This window comes from Spermophilus citellus (genome assembly GCF_964194105.1).
Source record: "Spermophilus citellus genome assembly, chromosome: 4".
NCBI lineage: Eukaryota > Metazoa > Chordata > Mammalia > Rodentia > Sciuridae > Spermophilus > Spermophilus citellus.
In genome coordinates, this window is record NC_138185.1 from 125,406,100 (window position 1) to 125,428,344 (window position 22,245).

General features: G+C 34.6%; 1 protein-coding gene across 1 annotated transcript in view; it reads right to left on the reverse strand.

Moving 5' to 3' along the window:
- Positions 1 to 22,245, reverse strand: part of UNC13C (unc-13 homolog C) — a gene marked incomplete at its 5' end in the record, with an annotated part of 578,171 nt that overhangs the window by 2,341 nt on the left and 553,585 nt on the right. Inside the window, 2 exons of the mRNA XM_081292419.1 lie at positions 586 to 745; positions 1,972 to 2,064. Of these exons, the coding sequence (XP_081148545.1) occupies positions 586 to 745; positions 1,972 to 2,064 (253 nt within the window). The remainder of the gene's footprint in view (positions 1 to 585; positions 746 to 1,971; positions 2,065 to 22,245) is intronic.

The window sequence follows — 22,245 nt, forward strand, 5'->3', positions numbered from 1 at the left end:
ATAACCTTATTATTTATCTTTACCTGTTTGTTCTTAGTTCCTTGTAATCGTTCCTTTACGCAACAGAATAATCATTTAAAGATTCAATATTCATCCCTTCATCTGAAAACCCTCCAAAGGGTCTTATGGAGAGACAATTGCAAACCCTTAATACCTCTCCAAACTCATCTTACTCTGAGCCACTCTACCCTATTAAATAAGCCATGCTTGCTTCTGTTTTAGACTCCTTGCATCAGCTCTTTCCCTTGGCCTGAAACACTCTGGACTCTCTTCCCTATAGGACTGTTATTTCAGGATTCAGTGAAGCTTTCCTGACTAGCAACTAGCCATAGTACTTATTGTGAAGTTCTCTGCATAGTATTTACTACCCTATGACAAAAATCTTAAAAATATCATGTTTTTTTATTCATAGCTTACATGTAACAGAAGCTCTTTGTCATGTGTCTCATAACTACACATTGCTTGATACACAGTCACTAAACAAAGGGCTTTCTTCATTGCAACCTACAGAATACTTACACCAAGAGGCTTTACTTTAGAATAGCCATTGGCTGCTTGAATAAGTAAGTAAGGTTTATGACTTACAACTGAAATGTTTCATTGTACTTTGGTGACCATGTGTTGCTTTTTGTCTTTGTGCCTTGTTTTCTCTTCTTGTCTCCAAGGTTGGGACCCAGTAGGCAAACTTCCACAAAGGGGCGGAACATTGCTGAGGTCTGCCAGTTTAGGTCATTAATAGCAATCACTAAAATCCAAAAAGGAAAAGGGAAGGGATTATGTTAGCAAATAAAGGTGTGGAAACTTAGCTTCCTCCATGTGGTTATTCTGAATTTTTATTCTAAAAAAGTGATTTCATTTGATAGTGTCCTAATCCCATTAACAAGGAAGTGACCTTGAAGGAAAAACAATTTACTCTCCAAAATGCACTCCTGACATGAATTTCTAAACTGTGTGGCACTGGCATGGTGAAAAATGAGGTACAACTGATATGGCTTCTGTTACTAATGACAAGTCAGCATTCCTTGTTATGTAAGACCATGGTGTTTTTCACATCAAAATTAAGATATGTTCATCATGAAATATGTATAAAATATATAGGAAATATATGAAACTCCAATTTTAATTCTCAGACTGACAATATTTTAGTGTGCATATTTTCAACATTTAAGTACAAAAACATTAGCTTTATTTTAAAAAGTGAATCATGGACATTTACTTCATTATTTTTCAGGTGCAAATATATTCCACTGTATGGATATACCACCTATACTTAACCAGTCACTTTAAACACTTAGGTGTTTCCTAATTTCAGGAAAACAATTTCAGATGAATGTTCTTATTTGTTTGCTTATGCTTTGATAATATCATTAGGAAAATGTCTTGGAATTGCTAATGCAAAAGACACTTTATATGCATGCACCTTTATCTGTATTCTTACCAGTTATCTATTATATTCTAAAAGAAACATAGCTACAGTCTATAAGATACATTATGTAAAACAAATTTAAAATATATCAGGATACCATGGTTTTGATCATGAGTATATTGAGTAAAATGCTAACTCAAATTTTACCTTTTAAATTATTCTTGCAGTGAGACTGCTTTTACAATGTAAAACTAATAGATTGAGCCATATATTAGTTCAAAAAATTGTTGAAAATCACAGAAAGAAATAAGTTGATAGGTTCGTACTATTCACAGACTTAACATTTAGCTTTGATAAGTTATGAAGCCAACCATAGTACTAATTTCTAATTAAAATCATAAAACCAACCATGGAATGTACCTAGTTTGGAAATTTAGATACCTGTGTATTTAAACCATTCAGATGTTTTAAATAATTGTTTTGGTTTTCTGAAGAAATTGAGCATGACCTATATTTTAAAAATTAGATATGAGAAACATTACATTTTCATGTTATTGCTATGGCTGTTTAATAGGTTGTTTAATTTATCTGAACATGAACCATACCTTTTACAGTGACCTTATGCTCTCCAGTTCCTGGGGTTGCAGCGACATCCACGTGAACAGATATCTGACCCACTGCATCTTTGGAGGAGTGACCTGCGAGTAAGCAGAAGTTAACTGGCCTGGAATTTTAGATGTTCATTAAGTAGTCTATGTTCTGTGCATGAGTTACAATATGTTATTGGAAGTAAATGGTTCTTTCCATTAGTAGATCATAAAAATTGTTTTCTATACAGGTTTGGGTATAATTATACTTAGCCTATTGAGCTAAAATCTCATAGGGTCTACAAAAGTTATAAGATACATTATTTCTGTTACATGAACTTGCAGTTGATTTACTCTGAACTTAATAAAATTGTAGTCACTGCATATATACAAGGATGCATCATTGCTTTCATTCTTTTAAAATTTTTTCTGTGATTTGACAGACCAGTGTAGTAGAGACCCAAAGATGACTCTGGAGAGCACTTGCTTTCATGAAGCTCACAATAGTCCAGGAAGACGACATACAAAAGTGTTATTGGAATAGGGTAAATGTATGATACATTCGCAATGTGTATATATGGCATAAATAAGAGTAGTCAACTCTGTGCTGGTGAAGATTAATTCAGAGTTAAACATGTTGTATTGGAAAGTGCCTGTGATTTAGAGTCAAATAAAACTTGAATTCAAGCCATAGTTATGTCACTACTGGTTCTGTGATCCTATAAAATTTACTACATTCTTCAGTCTTAGTTTTCTCTTTAGAAAAATGAGATCACCAGCCTTGAACATACACATTTTTCCCCATGAATCAAGGCACATGCAGTAATTAATAATCTTACCTTTTATCTTTTCACCTAAAATGATTTATGATGGTCATTCTATTCAGTATTATATAAAGTTGCCATATTCTTTTCTATGACCGAGAATGCTACAGCACTAACTACAAAGTAAATGTTCAATGGAGATACATGCTTGAAAAATGAATCAAAGAAGTTTGCAAATATTTAATATTAAACACATGAATATATTACAAGTTAACCATTTTTCAATTGTTTCCAGTTTATACTATGAATAATCTTGTATAAGTGAAAGATACTAATTCATGATAATGAGTGGAATATCTTTGTCAAAGTTACAAAATTTTAGTTTGTAGCCCTTTACATTCTCATTTGTAATGTGTGAGATTAACAAGAATCTTATTTTCATAGAAAATATTCTCATAAAATGGTTAATTCCTAAAGCTGAAAACAAAATATTCTGAAAATCTTTAAGTTTCTAACTTCAGAAAATCATCAGGATTTGGGTCAGAAACTTTCAAGAAGACCTGTGGAAGAGCCTGTTCACTTCTAGGGCCTCCTTTACCCATCATAGCCAATTGATAATAGATTGAAATTATAAAGTAGTCATTCTGGGCATAAGTAAAGGGGCTGGCTATTCTCTGCTGGAAGGTGGGGAAAGAAAAGGGGAAATGTTCCCTACTCCTGAAGGGGAGAAAACTGAAACTGCAGTCCAGATTAGTCACTTTGTTACAGGACTGGTTGTCTACTTAGATATTTGACTTGAGCAGAGTCAAATGGGTGAAAAAAAAAAAAAACTGAGTGTGCCCAGACTACCATCTGAAGTCCATAATTCCCAAGTATGGGGGATGGTTCCTGAATGGGCTTTATGTGCTAGATCTGGACATGAGGTAGGGAAAAGGCCGTTGTGGGCTCTGTTCTTGTCAGGGATGGCCAGGCTGGGTGGAGCAGAGGCAGGTACCTTAGAGGACTGTGGATATTAAAATTATAAGAGGCTGAGAAGGAATAAGTAGCCAAGTGTCCAGCCTTGTGAGAGCCCACCAAAGCCTACGGGAACTATTTGGAAGTGAGTCTCACACCAGCTGCTCTAGGGACATCTTTCCCAAAGTCAATGACCTAAGACAAATTGATAACAACCTTTGGCCACTAAAGGTTGCCATCAAAGTTCAAATACCATTTTCCATTGTCTTCCTTTTCCTTCCTTCCCAACACCAGGGAGACTACCCCGAGGAGGAGGAAAGGTATACACCAGAGAAGATCACACTTTACTCCTCTTCTCCTAGAGGCACTGTCTTAGCTTGCATTTAGGACAGATGAGGAAAGCTCAGGTGTGAAGGTGGATGAAACTGATAAAACTCAAATTTTCTAGTATCACCAAAAACAGTAGGGATCCAAACTATGATATTAGTAAGGAGGGTGTCTACTCTGTAAAAAGCAGGGTTCCTGAGCGAAAATTGATAGTAATCTTTGGAATAGTTCCACATTGCTGGATTGATGATATCCTTAGGAAATGGAGTCTTCCTATTCAAGAACACAATAAGTGTATCTTCCCATTATTCAAGTCTTTTTGAGTGTGTGTGTGTGTACATTGAAAACATTTCTTAATGTACCCATCATGCTTTAAAAAAATCTAGTCCTAGGTATTTTATCCCATTTTAAATGGACTAGTTTTTTTATAACAAAAAAAATTAAGGTAGAAAGTTAACTTTTTATTAATTGAGGAACTGAGTTTTTAATGAAAGATTTTCACTTAGTCCTTAAGGGTATGCGGGTATAATAAAAGAAAAAATTAGCTGGTCTTGCTTGCTTTGGCGGATTTTATTGGCTTGTACTTTTAACAATATCATGCATTATAACCATAAAAGTGGGTAGGTTTGTTATCCTTCATTGGGCTCTCCACATTTGTTTTCTACCTCATCCATCCTGCTCTCTGCCCTCAGACTAATCTGTATGAACAATCAGTGGTGCCCTCTATTCTAGCATCCAGTTTTGGCCAGATGTGTAGCCTGTGTCCTGTGGGAGTCCCCTTTTGCTGGCTGAATCCTGCAAGCAAATTTTCCTCAAGCAGCTGTTGTTAGGTGACAGTCTCTTTTCTGACCCTGGTAACTTCTTCCCTTCCCCTTTTACTTTTGTCATAGGGAGGTTAGTCTACTTTTCCTTCTGGCTGTCTAATATCCTGCCCATGCCTTTGTACCTGGTTCCTTTATTAAATTCTCTTCCATTTGGGGTGTGCCAATTGATTCCTGTTGGGACAGGAGTTAATATCATTGATTTGCTCCTATCAGGACATTAACTCCAAACAGAAATGCTTTTAGCATTTCCTCAATAGTCTTGTGTTTTGGTGGAGTAGGGAGGGCTTAAAATATGAACATTCACTGCTTTGCCACAGTGGGGGACATGCCTAAGGAGGGTCTTGAAGGTTGAATTGGAATTCATCTTGTCGACAAAGGGAGCAAAAGAAATAGCATATACACAAGTGTAGATGCATAAAGCAGAAAGGTATATCCTAGAAACTGCAAAGATTTTAGTATGAATGGAGCTTAGATGCAGGAGTGATAAGTGGAAATGCTAGAAAGTTGAACTCATTCTAGAGCTGATGAAAATTTAGTTTCTAGTCATGAGATTATAGTCAGGGATTTTAAGAAATCCTTTCACCTTTATAAAAGATGGATCTTTCTTTTCTGCAGAGCTTCACAGTTGCATTTCACTATACTGAGGATCAAACTTTAAAACCTAACCTTTGACTAGGATGCCTTTTATTCCATCCACACTGCTGGTACCTGCTGCTATCATTGAACTAATTCTTCAGAACCTCCTACTTTAATTAAAAAAAAAAAAAACTAAGTTTGGAACATTTTCCATATTCTATGAAACCCTGTCCAAATAGCTGTATTATTAAATTCTTGCATTTTTACATTATAAATCTTTGATTACATTCTTGATTGCCTCATTCTATGTAACATGGTACAAAGACTTGTGGCAATAGAACAAGACTGCCCTGAATATGTTTTCTGTTGCTCATTAACAGTTAATTAAAACTCTGTGGACTTTCATTTTCTTATTTTTAAATGGTGAGAAAACCACATATATAGAAGCATTATTGTAAGGGTAAAAAATAATTTTTTTTAAAAAATGTGGATTATATGCCCATAATAACTGCCCAATAAATGGAATGTGTTTAATACTTTAATCCCTTAAAGTTTCATGAATAATGCCATATATGAAAATTATGTAAAACCCCCATGAATATTATAGTTATCTAAACCATAATATTATATCTTTGAAGGGACTAGAGTTTTCCCTCAATGACTTTGTAATTCTTTTATCTGTAAAATTTCCTTCGTTGAGTACAATAAAGATGTCAGATTTTCAAGGACCTCCAAATGGGAAAAGCCCCTCCCCGCCACTGTCATAAAACATCAATCCTGTCAAATGTATTTTCTCAATAGTTTTTTTAAAACTATTGTTGAAACCAGGGATAGCAAAAAAATTCCTTCAAACAGAAAATGCATACAGCTTGTGACTTTTAAGACAAAAGATAACAAGTACTGATGAAGACTTGAAGGGAACCTTTATGCACATGGTAGAAATATAAATTAGGAGTCATTATGAAAAACAGTATGGAGTTTACTTAAAAAAAAAAACAAACAGAGCTACAATACAATCTAGCAATCCCATTATTGGCCACACATCCAAAGGAAATGAAATTAATCCATCCAAAAGACATCAGAACAACCCTGTTCACTGCAGCACTATTCACAATAGCCAGGAAATAGAGACAACCTAAGTGTTCAGCAGCTGAGTGGACAGAAAGTGCACATATACACCATGGAATAACATTCAGCCATAAAAAATGAAATCCTGCAATTTGCAACAACATGGATGTAATTGAGAGATCATTATGTTAGGTGAAATAAGCCAGGCACAGAAAGACAAGTGCTGCATGACTTCACTCATGTGGAATTTTATAATATTGATCTCTTACAAATTGAGAATAGTGCTTTCCAGGGACTGGGGAGTAGGGGAGAGGAAGACAGAAAGGTAGATCAATGGAGACAGAGATGGGAGCAAGATGTTATATAAAAAATGAAAATCAAGACTACAATGATTACCATCTGACCCCAGTCAGGATGGCTATTATCAAAAATTTTTTTAAAAGGCTGATGAGGATGAAGAGAAAAAATAACTCATACCCTGTTATAGGGAATGTAAATCAGTGTAGCCATTATGGAGAAAATTATGGAGGTTTTTGAAAAAACTAAATACACATCCACCATATGATCCAACTATCCCAGTTCTGGGTAGATATCCAAAGGAAATGAAATCATTATACAAATGGGCCACCTGCATGCCCATGCTTATTGCAGCACATTTCACAATAGCTAAGGTGTGGAATCAGCCTAGGTGTGTATCAACAGATGAATGGATAAAGAAAATGTGGTATACATACAAAATGGAGTTTTATCCAGCCATAAGAAAAAGTAAAACCTGTCACTTTCAGCAAAATGGATGGAGCTAAAGGACATAATTTTAAATGAAATAACCAGATACAGAAAGACAGTTACCACATATTCTCTCATATGTGCAATCCCAAAGGATTCTACCTCAAAACAGAATAGAGATTGTGAAGGGTATGTGGAGGGAAGGTAGGGTGGTTGAAATTGATAAGCATACTCTGTAAAAATGTATGGAAATATCACCCTGAACCCCTTTTATAGATTTAATCAACATATTTTAGTTAAAAAAAAATCACAAAAATGAAACAATGAACAGCTAAATAAATGTGCCTAAAGGCCTGGGGATATATATAGCTCAGTGGTAAAGTTTGCCAGCACACACAAGGCCCTGGGGTCGATCCCCAGAACTGGAGGAAAAAATGTGACAAAACCCTTTTAAAGTGTAGCCTTTAAATACAGAGAATGTTAAGTTTTCTCCAATTTGCTCCTTTGTAGCTTTTTACTTGTAAATTCTATGTATGCTGTATGTTTTTTTTTCTGAAGAGATACACAGAGCTGCATGGGGACTGGGATGGTAAATGTCTCACTTAGTACTTCTGAAACTTCCTGGGTGGAAACATTTACTAGACTTCCAAAATACACAGTTCTTTTTCCAAAACAAAAATGTGAAGTTTACTGCTTAGTTAAAAGAAATATAGTGATGAGAAGTGGCTGCTTCCACTACCTGAAGAGTGGAATTAAGTCTGAGAGTTTTATGACAGTTATGAGTTTATGACAGTTAATGGGTCATCGCTCTTAATGTTAAGGATCATGCTGTTTGGAACTGCATTTTAGAACTATGTGTTGGTGCTTTCATGGCCTCTCTCTAGCACCCATCTTATATCCAGTGTTGTAGATGATTGTGCACATTTTCCTCCCTGGCCATGTACTCTAGCGTCAGGAAACTTCTATTACAAGCTCCAGTGAGTTCCCTTATCCATGGGTTCACTTTGCAGTTTCAGTCATCTGTGGTCTATAGTGATCCAAAAAATATTAGATCAACAATTCCAGAAAAAAACAGTTCATAAGGTTTAAATAATGAGTATACCATGCTATAATAACAGCTGTTCTATTTTGAATTATTATTAATACCTTACTGTGCCTAATTTAAAAATTAAGCTTAATCATAGATATGTGTAGGAAGATATGGTATACATAAGATTCAATGCTATCTAGATTCAGACGTTCACCAGAAGGAGTTGAATGTATTCCCCATGAAGAAGGGGAGAGAGCACTGTAATAATCCATATTTCTTCTAAGACAATTAACTCTATATCCTATTAGTATATATTAAGTGGCCAATTAAATATTTGCTAATTTAATATGAAGAAATCTTCATTTTACAAGGTCTCTCTATATGCCTGAACTTCAGCTCTTACATTTTAAAATATCTTCCAACAAAAACTTTAAGTTACCAAAATATATTAATAAGGTACAAACTTCATAGCCTGGTTCTTTGGTCTAAAAATCACTATGTAAATCACAGGAGAGCATTTTCAGTGACCAATCACAATGATTAGTCACTGTAAGTCTATGCAGTTTATACAGACAAGATGTGTAGTTGTATTGACACCTTATTTCCCAGTTATAAACCCATATATTGGGACTGTGGTTGTGGCTCAGTGGTAACGTGCTTGCCTAGCATGCATGAGGCACTGGGTTTGATTCTCAGCACCACATACAAATAAAAAAGGGTCTATCAACAACTAACAAAAAAAACCCATATATTTTACAGACATGGATAATTGCAAGAGGGAAATGACTAGAAAAGATCAAAGTGCCACAAAGAAAGAGTAATAATGTCAGGATGCAATTTGCATAGATTATCAATAGTTAATAGAAGAAATTGCTGACCCTGAAAAATTACTCGACTCTGTTATCCTTGCAGAGTGTCTAGATAGCAGCTAAAACTTAGTGGAATTGAGTCCACTGACATAAATGGGGACAAGATTAAGATATTCTAATAGATATGTTGTCATAGAAAATCCTTACATTAAAAGTCCTTTCAGAACTATCATGCTAAGTGAAATAAGCCAATCCCAAAACACCAAAGGCAGAATGTTCTGATTGTGGATGCTGACTCAATAGGCTGTGGGGAGGGAGAAGGAGAGGTTCCCTGGATTGGACATGGCAAAGTGGTAATGGGGGGCGGGGATGGGAAAGACAGTAGAACGAATCAGATATAACTTTCCTATGTTCATATATGAATACATAACTAGTATAACTCCACATCATGTATAACCACAAAAATGGGAAATTATACTCTATGTATATGATATGTCAAAATGCATTCTACTGTCATGTATAACAAAAAGAATTTAAAAATTAAAAAAAAAATTAAAAGGCGTTTTGGAGAATGTGTTACAGATGAGAACATGGCTCAGTGGTAGAGCACTTGCTCAGTATGCACCAAGCCCCGAGTTTGATCTCCAGCACCACAAAAACAAAGCAAGAAACCTCAAGAGAGAACACCAAAAGCAGAAAGGATAGAAAGTTACAAACTTAGGAAGTAATATGACAACCCACCAAGGCACAGAGAAGTTGCTTGTTCCTTATACAATAAGAAAAATAAGTGTCATTCAAAATACTCTTGGTAAAATTAAAACACTTTTATTCCTAATGTTTCTAATGATTTAAGTTATAGTACACTGTGTATTAATTTTACTACATTTCAATTTCCCTGTGTACTTATAACTGACAGAAATTTGGTGTTTGTTTCTGACAAGATGTTTTTAAAAGTCATGATAGAATCATAATTTTTCCTTTTAGTTTATTAATATTGCTGTGCTGTTTCATCTGCAGTTTTTTTACAGTCCTCCATTACTATGAAAACTGACAACTGTACATTTATTTTAGTGGGTTCATGTAATCCTTTTGCAGATGCTAAAACTTTAGAAGTTTAAATCAGTCAGACATGAGCAATGTGTGCTAGACTATGCAATACATTTTATCTCCCATCTGGAGAAGTATGATTATCCAGCATGTGTGTATGTTACAATGTGTCAACCATCCTAGGACAAAAATGAAATGGGACAAAGGAAATTTGAAGTATATACACAGTTATTTGCTAGAATAAAAGTTAATATGTAAGATTAATATTTCTCAAATTACTGAATATGAAAATCTATGGTGCTCTTTATTCGTGTATTTAACAATTTAATGAATACAGTAAAAACTTGGAAACTATGCTTGTTATAATCTTTTCTATTTAAGCTGATAAAAATTAGACTAGCTATGTCTGAAATCACCATATGGGTATCTAGAATGTGTCTTTTGTCACAACATTACTGGATCATGAGTATTTCAAGAATGAGCAATGCTTATGTAAGTCAACATTGGCAAAGGGCAGGAAGCTGAAGGAACCAATTGTCTGCTTATTTGAAGTCCATTCAGGAGGGCATCTTTTGAAGATAAAAAGGTCCTGATTACTATCAGATTTTGATACAGCATAGAATAAGCTCCTTAACACAGTGAGTTTTTCACCTACCATAATTTTAGTATACTTTGTTAGGTAAATGATCCAGTAAATATTTTATAATAATTACCCATATAATACATTTGATAATTATCTCCAAGTTCTCAATCAGCATGTTTTAAAATATCATAGTTTCTCAAATGACCTCTATAGGTTAACCACATTGCATAAGCGTGTGACAAAGAGGTTTCAATCTGTTCTCATGGACATTTTCTGGGCACCATAGAAGATAACTATTCTGATATCAGAGTCACTGAAAGCTCTGCCCTACAGCTTCTCCAGATTTAGCTCCAGGACCCTGGGTATGAGTGATTCTGTGTCTAATTCTACAAATCATTAGTTCTATAAATCAAAGATGGTGGAAGGTGAATAAGCCAGAAAGAGACTTACACTCTTTATTTCCTTTTATCCTTTGTTATGCTTTCCTACTAATTCTTCCCTGTTCTTTGCTCATTGTCTTCATTTTACCATACTTAAAGTATATTTGCAGGAATTCATGGGATAACCATGGCTACAGTATTTGACCACCTGCATGTAGCAGGCACTGTGCCAACTGCTTTCAATAGAAGGTCTTGCTTTGTTATTAAATGGTTTTAAGCACATTTTACAGACAGTGAGACTGCAGTCCAGGTGTTTATTACCTGTTAAAGTTAATAAAGGGCAAAACATATTTAATCTTGGAGCTATGACTTATATTGTGTATACTATGTTATGATCTTTATTGAATAACTTCATTTTTTTTCTACATCAAGGGAAGAAAAAAAAGCTGCCTGGATTTTCCTTTATTTAATTTAAAATCTTGAATAAATAGACAGAAATAGATAAGAAATCAAAAATAAACTGCTTTAGACAGTGTCTAGATATCTTATATTTTTATGACATTTAGCTGACATTTACAATTATCACATTTTAAACACCCTGTTTTATATATTAAACTCCATAGCAATCATCCAAATATTTGAATTAACTTAGCCTCACTGGAATTTATGTTTCATAGCTCTCCAAGCTTTATCCTTAAATACTTTTTTGATGCTTTAATATGAATGGGTCTCCCTGGCTATAGTATGTAGAAGCTTATTGCTGAAAAATTAATCAGTAGTTAATAAGACTTAAGTGTCAAATCCTTAAAGTAAGTCACTATGCTTGTTAGGTATCATTTTAGAATTCCTTTGAAAAGTTTATCTTTCCTGACTTGAAATATTTTAGGATTGAAAATACGTTATTTTAGAATGTCATTTCCAAGGGAAACTTGGAAATGACATCTTGATCCAATCTCTTGTTTCAGACATAAGGAAGTTGAGGTTAAGCATGTTGAACAAGTCCCTCATCTAAGCAGAATTCAGTGACAGGTCTCATTTTAGTTTAAGGGTTTTTTTTTTCCACTGACAGACTTAGCTGCTTCTTAAAAGGTCTTTTGAGATCCATACAGTGGGAGAGGCTGCCAAAAAACAGGATTCAGGAAGTAGGTAGCTTGTGGATTTGGTCAATCATTGGAAACTTGACAGTTACCAAAAAGAAGAAAAGAAAAAGAGAAAAAAATCTGAAAACCAAATTTTCAACCCTGCTAGTATCTGAAGAGTATTTCTATTGTATCTAGTATTATCTATTTTGCCTGACTCAGTTTCTCTTCCAAAAACTATTCATATATCATGAGTACTAGCAAAAACCATGATCAGGGAGAAGTGGGATAAGAAGGGTTATGTCCACGTGGCAGTGTGCATTCCCATCAGGCTTTATAGGCAGGAGGAGACTTGAGGACGATGCATCTAGAAGGAAGAGAGCTGCAGGATATATTTTTTCTTCTTGCCAGTCACTGAAGCCAGTGTACAGCAGCAGGAGCAAACCAGTACAGATGAGTGGAGTCAGACTCTGTTAGTAAGAAAGAGTTAAGCAGCAGGCAGGGCAATCCAGGCTGCTTCTGTGCTGAAAAATCTATCAGAATAGATACTCTAATTTGAGGATGAAAAAATGTAAAAAGAGGCTTCTGAAAAAATTTAAAACACAAGAAAAAGGTAACAGCATCTCTCTGGAAATGCTGTTCCTGAAGAAGCCAGCATTAATACTCTGAGCGAGTATTGATCTTTGCCTAGTTTCTATTATACATAGCTATGTATTTCTCTCTTGAAATATAATAGCCACAGGAGTATATTATTATATTTGCAGAAAAAAATTGTGTATTCAAATATATATTTAAAAACAGTCCTTTGAATAAATTCTGAGGGAGTCTAAAATTTGTTTTGAAGCAGTTCAGAGATGCTCATGGAAATCCCTTGATTATGGAAGTTTGTGGTTATGGGTATTAGCTGAGCTCTATTCAATATGGTATCCAAAATAGGATGGGAAGACACTAGCAATAATGAGAGAAGAACAAAAAGAAATCCTGGGAAGAAAGTTTTTAAATGACAGAGAAGGTATACAAAATTGATCCAAAATCCACCTGAGATATTGACACTATGTGATGTTTTGTGGGAGGAAATAGAAAAATATGAAAATTATTAAGTCTGATTAAGATTTAAAAGAAGAAAGAAATATGACAATTAATTAACAATCATCATTCAGCAAGTCCCTCCAGGGAACTACTTTATTGTTAGAACAGCTGAAGCACCAGAAAATTGGGATGGAGGTTTGACCCCATTTTATTTTTCTTCAAGCACTTCTCTGATGTCACAATATCTATTTGCTTTTAGTTTATCTCTCCCACCAAAACACAAGTTCTGTGGGGAAATGATTTTTGCTGTGATACAAATGTTTAATGAGCAGCTGAAAGAGGAGTGCCCAGTTCATTGTTTGTGCTCAATATTTATTTGCCAAATATACAAAGTTATGAAATTTTAAATAAATCTTAGGAACAATGTTTAAAAGTCTTAAAGAATAACCAGAAACAATAAACTGAGTTTATAATTCTGGAATTTTATCATTGTTTACATCTCTCTTTTGGCAACTATTAAAAGAGGTAAAAGATTATGAATGCAATCAAGAACCCAAGAATACTCCTTCCTGGTCTCATTCTGTTATCATGGATTTAGAAATTATATTTGAACTTGTATTTTCAAGCCACACATATTATGTATTCATAAATATCATAATTTTGGATTTTAAAATGTTTACAAATGGTATTATTCTACAGCTTGCTATATTTTGCTCAATTGGTTTAGAACTTCATCTGTTTTAAAGACACATTGCTTTAGTTCACTCATTTTAAACTATGTAGGATAACAATATGAATATTTGTTAAACACTGATTTCTAATAGTTTCTATAAAGAATTTCTTTTGCTTTTCTATGTAAATAATTTTGTTGCCTGCTAAGGATAAGTTTTTTTTTAATCTTTCAATTCTTGTTTTTTGAATAAAGATGATAAGAATCTCACTAATTTTGTGTGTTTGTAACCTTGAGATAAACTGCCATGGAGAACACAAAGGAGCCTAGTAAATAATTCATGAAACTTCAAATATCCTAAACAAAATGCTGATAAAAATGGAACCCTTTGACCAAGCAGGGATTATAACAGTAAAAGGTTAAAATACGGCCCTAATAAATATCACCAGAATTTTTCTCACATTCTGATAAGTTCCAATGATAACCCATGATGAAAGTTTATATTATGTAGACTTGGAGGACAGTATCTAAATATGATAAAGGCCATTTAAAATAGCAACCAATATCATGCCCACATGTAAATCATTATAAATTTCCTTTTAGAATAGAGAAAATAAGACTATGAAAAATACTCTAGTATGCAAATGTATGTGAAAGTAGTGATTAAAACTTAGAAAATGGAGTATGAATCTTACAAATAACAACATTTGGTATCAATTCTTTTGCAGAATTTTGCAACAATACACTTGTATAAAAAACTAACAAGTGAAAAGTTTAACAAAGTTCTCATTTTAAGAGAAACGTGGTTCAATAATTTTGGGTAACTATATTCTCAAAGATTATATGTGTGTGTGTATGTATATGTATGTATGTGTGTATATATATATATATATATATATATATATATACACACACACACACACACACACACACACATTGCTTTAGTTCACTCATTTTAAACTATAGGATAACAATATGAATATATGTTAAACACTGATTTCTAATAGTTTCTTTAAAGAATTTCTTTTGCTTTCTATGTAAATAATTATGTATATAATCATGTATATATTTCTATGTAAATAATATATATATTGCTTTGAGAATTTATATATATTATTAAAAATGTGATAAAACCATGAAAATTGATTCAAGCAATGTTTATCCCTGAAGTTAAGATGCAAATATCTTTAGGATGTCACTTGTTCACATACTTAGTTATGGGATTACTGCAATTCCATCAGAACCTCCACATTTTGAAAACGGAGCAAGATGGTAACTAAAAGCAAGAGCCTCTAGTGATCATTTCTCCATAGGAAAATAAAGTTGAATGGCTATTAACACAACAGACCACCTTCACAAAAGCTAAATAAATCAGGTGAGAGACTAACGTGTTTGCTTTTATATTATAAAACCTACTGGAAAAGGCAGGGAAAAAAAAAAAAAAAGATGCTTCTATGAGGTCTCTCAACTCCAAGCCACCCAGCATGGAGAAAGATGCAATTAAATCCAGGCCCTGAACTTGAAACTCACTACCAAGCCTGTTGTCGTGAAAATTCATGAGGTCAGTGTCCCACAACTGTACTGCCAGGTCAATACCTACAGATTGAGCCACTGGAACTGTGTTAGGCTAGGCAGCCGACAGCTTTGACCACCCCTCATTTCATCTTAGGTGACAGAGCGGGAACCAGGCATGAAAGCTAGTACATGGCTTTGTTTTAGAGCCCAGTGCCAGACTGTCTGCTGGCAGATCCAGCACCCACAGAAGTATATGCCATATTGTAACCTAAAGCACACAGGTTTAATGCGCTACAAGAATCTTTAGAGATGAATACAGCTGGAAAAGATCAAGTTCTTTACTTGAAAAATACACTTTGGGAAAATTAAAAATGTGATAGAAAGTGTCACTAGCAGGATGCCAAACAGAAGAAAGAACGAGTAATCTTGAATATGGGCTACTTGAAAATACACAGATGGGGAAAAAATTAAAAGAATGAAGAGGAATGAAGAAAGTTTATAGGTGATTTGGTAAAGTATTAAAAGAGTACATATTTGAGTTATTGAGGTTCTAGGACTAAGAAGGTCAAAGGGGTAGAAAAGTCATTCAAAAATAACAGAAAACTTCACAATAAAGGATTAAACAGTCAGGTATAGCAAAGTCAAAAGTAACCAGTTAAATTTAATTCAACCAAATCTACCCCAGGACATATTATAATCAAGCTTCTAAAGGTGAAAGGAGATTTTCAAAGTTGCTAGAGAAAGGATATAACATAAGTGTGTCCAAATTTGCCTGATCCTAGACTTTCTCAACAGAAATCAGTGGCATGAGATTTTCTAGAACTGAAAGAAAAGCCAACAAATAAACTATAGCCAGAAAAGACCATCCTTTACCAATGAGGGAGGGATAAAGACATTACCAGAAAAATGAAAATTGAGAGACTATATTTCCACAATATTTGTTCTAAAAATACCAAAAGAAAGTTTTTCAAACTGAAAGAAACATTAATAAGAAAACATAGAAAGATAGAGATAACAATATTATTGTTAAGAATAATACAAAGTCAGAATGTTCTAATATTCTAAGTGTGGTGCATAAAACATTCATATCTGCATTCATTTTATTAAAATATATTAATATGTTAAAAGAAATCAGAATGATGTAAAAACAGGGTATCCAAAATCAAAATGGAAAAGAATGGAATGCCACTGGAGAATTCTCATAAGTAGATTTTCTCTTGCTGTATTATTTGTATTCTTTATAATTATGTTAAGTTTCTATCATTTCAAAATAGCTTGCTATAATCAAAATATTTTTCTAAGCCTCATGGCAACTCCAAAGCAAAAATATGTAAGATAAACCAAAAAGAATAAGGAATCAGAACATAGTATCAGAGGAATTCACAGCCACCAAGGAAGATAGTCAGGGTAGGAGGAGCAAGAATTAGGATAAAATTATAAAACAAGCTATATAATGGTTATAGTAAAACCTTATCAATAACTATATTAAATAAATTAAATCCAATTATAAAATAGTCCCTGAATGGATTAAAAAAGAGGAACCATCTACATCTTAGTGAAAAGAAGCTCACTTTATTTCTAAGGATACACAAAGAAAGAGAAGGTATATAGTAAGACATTTCACACAAATAGAATCTGAATGAAAGCAGGAATAACAATTATCAGATAAATTAGACTTTAAATCAAAACTAGTAAAAAGAGACAAGGAAGATTATATAATGTTAAAAGGATGATTCAGCAAGAGGAAATGACAATTTACTTGCACATAAACTGGAGTACCCAAGTATATAAAGCAATTATTAATATATTTAAAGGGAAAAATAGACTTTACTACAATAACATGTGGAGAGTTTAACACCCTACTTTCAAAAATATGTCACTCAACCATAAAATCAACAAAGAAACAAACTGCATCCAAGATTGAATCCATATAATATATCTACAGAACATTTCATCCAACAACTTCTAAGTACCCATTTTCTTATCAGTACATGGGACATGATCCAGAATAAATGACAGGGTCTCCCAATATCTGGTCAAATTTAAATTTAAATAATTCCAACTGTCATTTCTTACCACAATATTAGGAAGCTGGATATCAAGAACAAGAAAAAAAATTGAAGCTATACAAATAAAATTTAACCATTTACTTTTAACAACCAATGGATGAACGAAGAAATCAAGAAGGAAATTTTAAAAATAATTGAAACAATGGAGACACAACATACAAAAACCTACTGGATACAGCAAAAACAATATTATGAGGGACATTTATAGCAATTGGTGTCCATATTTTTAAAAGTAGAATGACTTCAAATAAACCTATCATTGCATGTAAAGAAACTAGGAAAATAACAAAGAACAAACCAAACCCCAAGTTAGAAGAAGGAAAGAAATAAGAGATCAAAGCAGATTCCAACATGGCGGCAGGCGCGGAGAGATCAAGTCTCTGATCTCTTCAACTGTGCGGGCATAGGGAGTCGTAAACAATCTAAATTCTGTTTGCTCAGGATCACTAGGCAATGCTGAACTGACGTGGATCTGGGGCGAACAGTCTGGGCCTCTCAGAACACACACTGAGCCCGGATCGGCTGAATTCAAGCTCCCGTTCAGCTGCTTCCTGCATACAAACAGCTGTGACTCAGCACTAATCCATCCAGCTGAAACAACTGGTCGGCCCTTCTTTTCCTACGGAGGTAAATGCCAACCGAGCCTTCATAGGTAGTGGCCACAGGTTTGAAACGGGGCTTGGGAGAGACAGTAAGGACCCAACCGTTGCATTGGTCACCCGGCAAAGGGAAACGAACTGTCGCCATTTGCAAGAGATACCACCATGGCAGAGAACTGACTTCACCAGACTGCCGCGGAGGAGATAACTGCATTGAAACCTGCGGCTACAGGTGTGTAATCCCCTAGCCTTCCCTCTCCACACATTGGGGAAACCTTAAGGGCCCCTCCCACCTCTCCCATAAGGGCCCCTCCCAGCTCTCCCGTGAGCGCGATAGCCAAACCGAGGGAATCAGACGTGGCGCAGGACCCACTGCGCGGAACTCCCGGCTACCGCTCCCACCAACTGAGGACTCTTGAACCAGCTACCGGGGGCATGGCTACCGGAGGGCAAGTAAAATTCGCTGAGGATTCTCAGCCCCAAGCTCTGGGGCGTGTAGACAGTATTGTGGTGAGCGGCACCCGTGAGAGGGGCCTGGCTAGAGGAAAAGTGGGGAAGTGACTAGACACAAGAGGAGGCCCTAGGCACTCAGGATTGGAGACTTGCCCAGTCTGGGAGGAGGAGCTGCTGAACAGTGATTGGTTCCGGCGTATTGACAGGAGAAACTTGGCCTGGTGGGCACAGCGCCACCTACTGGAAGAAAAGTTAATCAAACTCTAAGACTGCATTTATTAGTTTTTTTTTAATCTTTTTTGATTTGGGTTTTTTCTTTCATTTTCATTTTTCTTTCTTGTTTTTTAAATTTTTTTTTTTTTACAATTTCTTAAAAAATTTTTTCTTCTAATTTTAAATTTTTAAAAAAAAATAACAAAAAATTTTTTTTCTTTTTTTATTTCCTATTTTTTTCTTCTTTTGTCTTTTCATTTCTTTTCAATTTTCTTATTCCCCCTTCCTTGAATTCTACCTGCTTACTCTCATTCTCTTTAGTGACTTCTTCCCTTCCCTTCTAATACATTTCCTCCCAAGCATCAAATAAATTTATAGGAGTAAACAGTAACTCAGCAGTCAAACAGAGCAAGAAATAACATGAGCAGCTTGAAAAAGCAAGGAAGAAAAGGAGTACAAACAATGCAGGACAGCCTAAATATTCAGGAGGACCTAGAGTCATCAGAAAAATGGTCATATAAAGAACTCAAGGAACACCTTAGACAGATGGAATGGAACCTTAAAGAGGATACAAAACAGCAAATTCAAGCAGCGAAAGAACACATTGAGAATGAATTACATAAACAGATAAAAGAAGAAGTTAAGCATCTTCATCAGGAGATAGAGATTATAAAAAATAATGAAACAATAATTCTAGAAATGAAGGAAACGATAAACCAAATTAAAAACTCAATTGAGAGTATCACTAACAGAGTGGAGCAAGTAGAAGCCAGAACGTCAGATAATGAAGACAAAATATATTATCTTGAAAAGAGTCTAGCCAACTCAGAAAGGCTGGTAAAAAATCATGAGTAAAACATCCAAGAGTTATGGGACAACATAAAAAAAACAAACTTACGAGTCATCGGGATAGAAGAAGGTACAGAGATTCAAACCAAGGGAATGAGTAACCTGCTGAATGAAATAATTACAGAAAACTTTCCTGAAATAAAAAAGGAAACAGATATACAAATTGAAGATGCATACAGGACACCGAGCACACAAAATCACAGTAGGCCAATGCCAAGACACATTGTTATGAAGATATCCAATATAGAGAACAAAGAGAAAATATTAAAACCCACAAGAGAAAGGAGACAGATTACATTCAGGGGTAAACCAATAAGGTTAACAACGGATTTTTCATCACAGACGCTGAAAGCAAGAAGGTCATGGAACAATGTATTTCAAACACTGAAAGACAATGGATGCCAACCAAGAATTCTGTATCCAGCAAAATTAAGCTTCAGGTATGACAACGAAATAAAAATCTTTCATGATAAACAAAAGTTAAAAGAATTTGCAGCCAGAAAACCAGTATTACAAAGCATTTTGAGCAAAACACTACATGAGGAAGAAATGAAATACAATAACAAAAGCCATCAGTGGGAAGTGCCTCGGTAAAGACAGAGGGCGAGGGGAAAGATAATCATGGAGAAACAAACTAAATTAGAAAAAAAAAAAAGATAAATAATCAAACATGGCTGGAAGTACAAACCATATATCAATAGTAACTCTGAATGTTAATGGCTTAAACTCTCCAATAAAGCGACATAGGCTGGTATCATGGATTAAAAAAACAAATCCAACAATATGCTGCCTCCAGGAGACACATCTGATTGGAAAAGACATACACAGGCTGAAGGTGAAAGGATGGGAAAAAATATACCACGAATACGGTCCTCGTAAGCAAGCAGGAGTGGCCATCCTCATATCAAATAAAATTGACTTCAAGACTAAGTTAATCAAAAGGCATAAAGAAGGTCATTATATACTGTTAAAAGGAACCATTAACCAACAAGACATAACAATTATCAATATTTATGCACCAAATAATGGTGCTGCGACATTCATAAAGCAAATTCTCCTCAAGTTCAAGAATCAAATAGACCACAACACAATAATTATGGGTGACTTCAACACACCTCTCTCACCATTGGACAGATCCTCCAAACAAAAGTTGAATAAAGAAACTATAGAATTCAATATCACAATCAACAACCTAGACGTAACTGACATATATAGAATACATCAACCATCATCAAATGGATATACTTTTTTCTCAGCAGCACATGGATCCTTCTCAAAAATAGACCATATATTATGCCATAGGGCAACCCTCAGTAAATATAAAGGGGTGGAGATAATACCATGCATTTTATCTGATCATAATGGAATGAAACTGGAAATCAATGATAAAAGAAGGAAGGAAAAATCCTACATCACATGGAAAATGAACAATATGTTACTGAATGATCAATGGGTTACAGAAGACATAAAGGAGGAAATCAAAAAATTCTTAGAGATAAATGAAAATACAGATACAACATATTGGAATCTACGGGACACAATGAAAGCAGTTTTAAGAGGGAAATTCATCGCCTAGAGGTTATTCCTCAAAAAAAGAAAAAAAACCAGCAAATAAATGAGCTCACACTTCATCTCAAAGCCCTAGAAAAGGAAGAGCAAAACAACAGCAAATGTAGCAGAAGGCAAGAAACAATTAAAATCAGAGCGGAAATCAATGAAATTGAAACAAAAGAAACTATTGAAAAAATTAACAAAACTAAAAGTTGGTTCTTCGAAAAAATAAATAAGATCGACAGACCTTTAGCCATGCTAACGAAGAGAAGAGAGAGAACTCAAATTACTAACATACGGGTTGAAAAAGGCAATATCACAACAGATGCTACAGAAATACAGAAGACAATTAGAAATTATTTTGAAAACCTATATTCCAATAAAATAGAAGATAGTGAAGACATCGATAAATTTCTTAAGTCATATAATTTGCCCAGACTGAGTCAGGAGGATACACACAATTTGAACAGTCCAATATCAATGGATGAAATTGAAGAAGCAATCAAAAGACTACCAACCAAGAAAAGCCCAGGACTGGATGGGTATACAGCAGAGTTTTACAAAACCTTTAAAGAAGAATTAATACCAATACTTTTCAAGTTATTTCAGGAAATAGAAAAAGAGGGAGCTCTTCCAAATTCATTCTATGAGGCCAACATCACCCCGATTCCGAAACCAGACAAAAACACCTCAAAGAAAGAAAACTACAGACCAATATCTCTAATGAACCTAGATGCAAAAATCCTTAATAAAATTCTGGTGAATCAAATACAAAAACACATCAAAAAAATTGTGCACCAGGCTGGGAATTTGGCTCAAGTGGTAGCGTGCTCGCCTGGCATGCGTACGGCCCGGGTTCGATCCTCTGCACCACATACAAAGATGTTGTGTCCGCCAAAAACTAAAAAAAATAAATATTAAAAAAAAGATTATTCTAGAAGACCCAAAAGGATCTACAAAGAAACTACTAGAACTAATAAATGAATTCAGCAAAGTGGCAGGATATAAAATCAACACGCATAAATCAAAGGCATTTCTGTATATCAGCAACAAAACTTCTGAAACGGAAATGAGGAAAAACACTCCATTCACAATATCCTCAAAAAAAATAAAATACTTGGGAATCAACCTAACAAAAGAGGTGAAATATTTATACAATGAAAACTACAGAACCCTA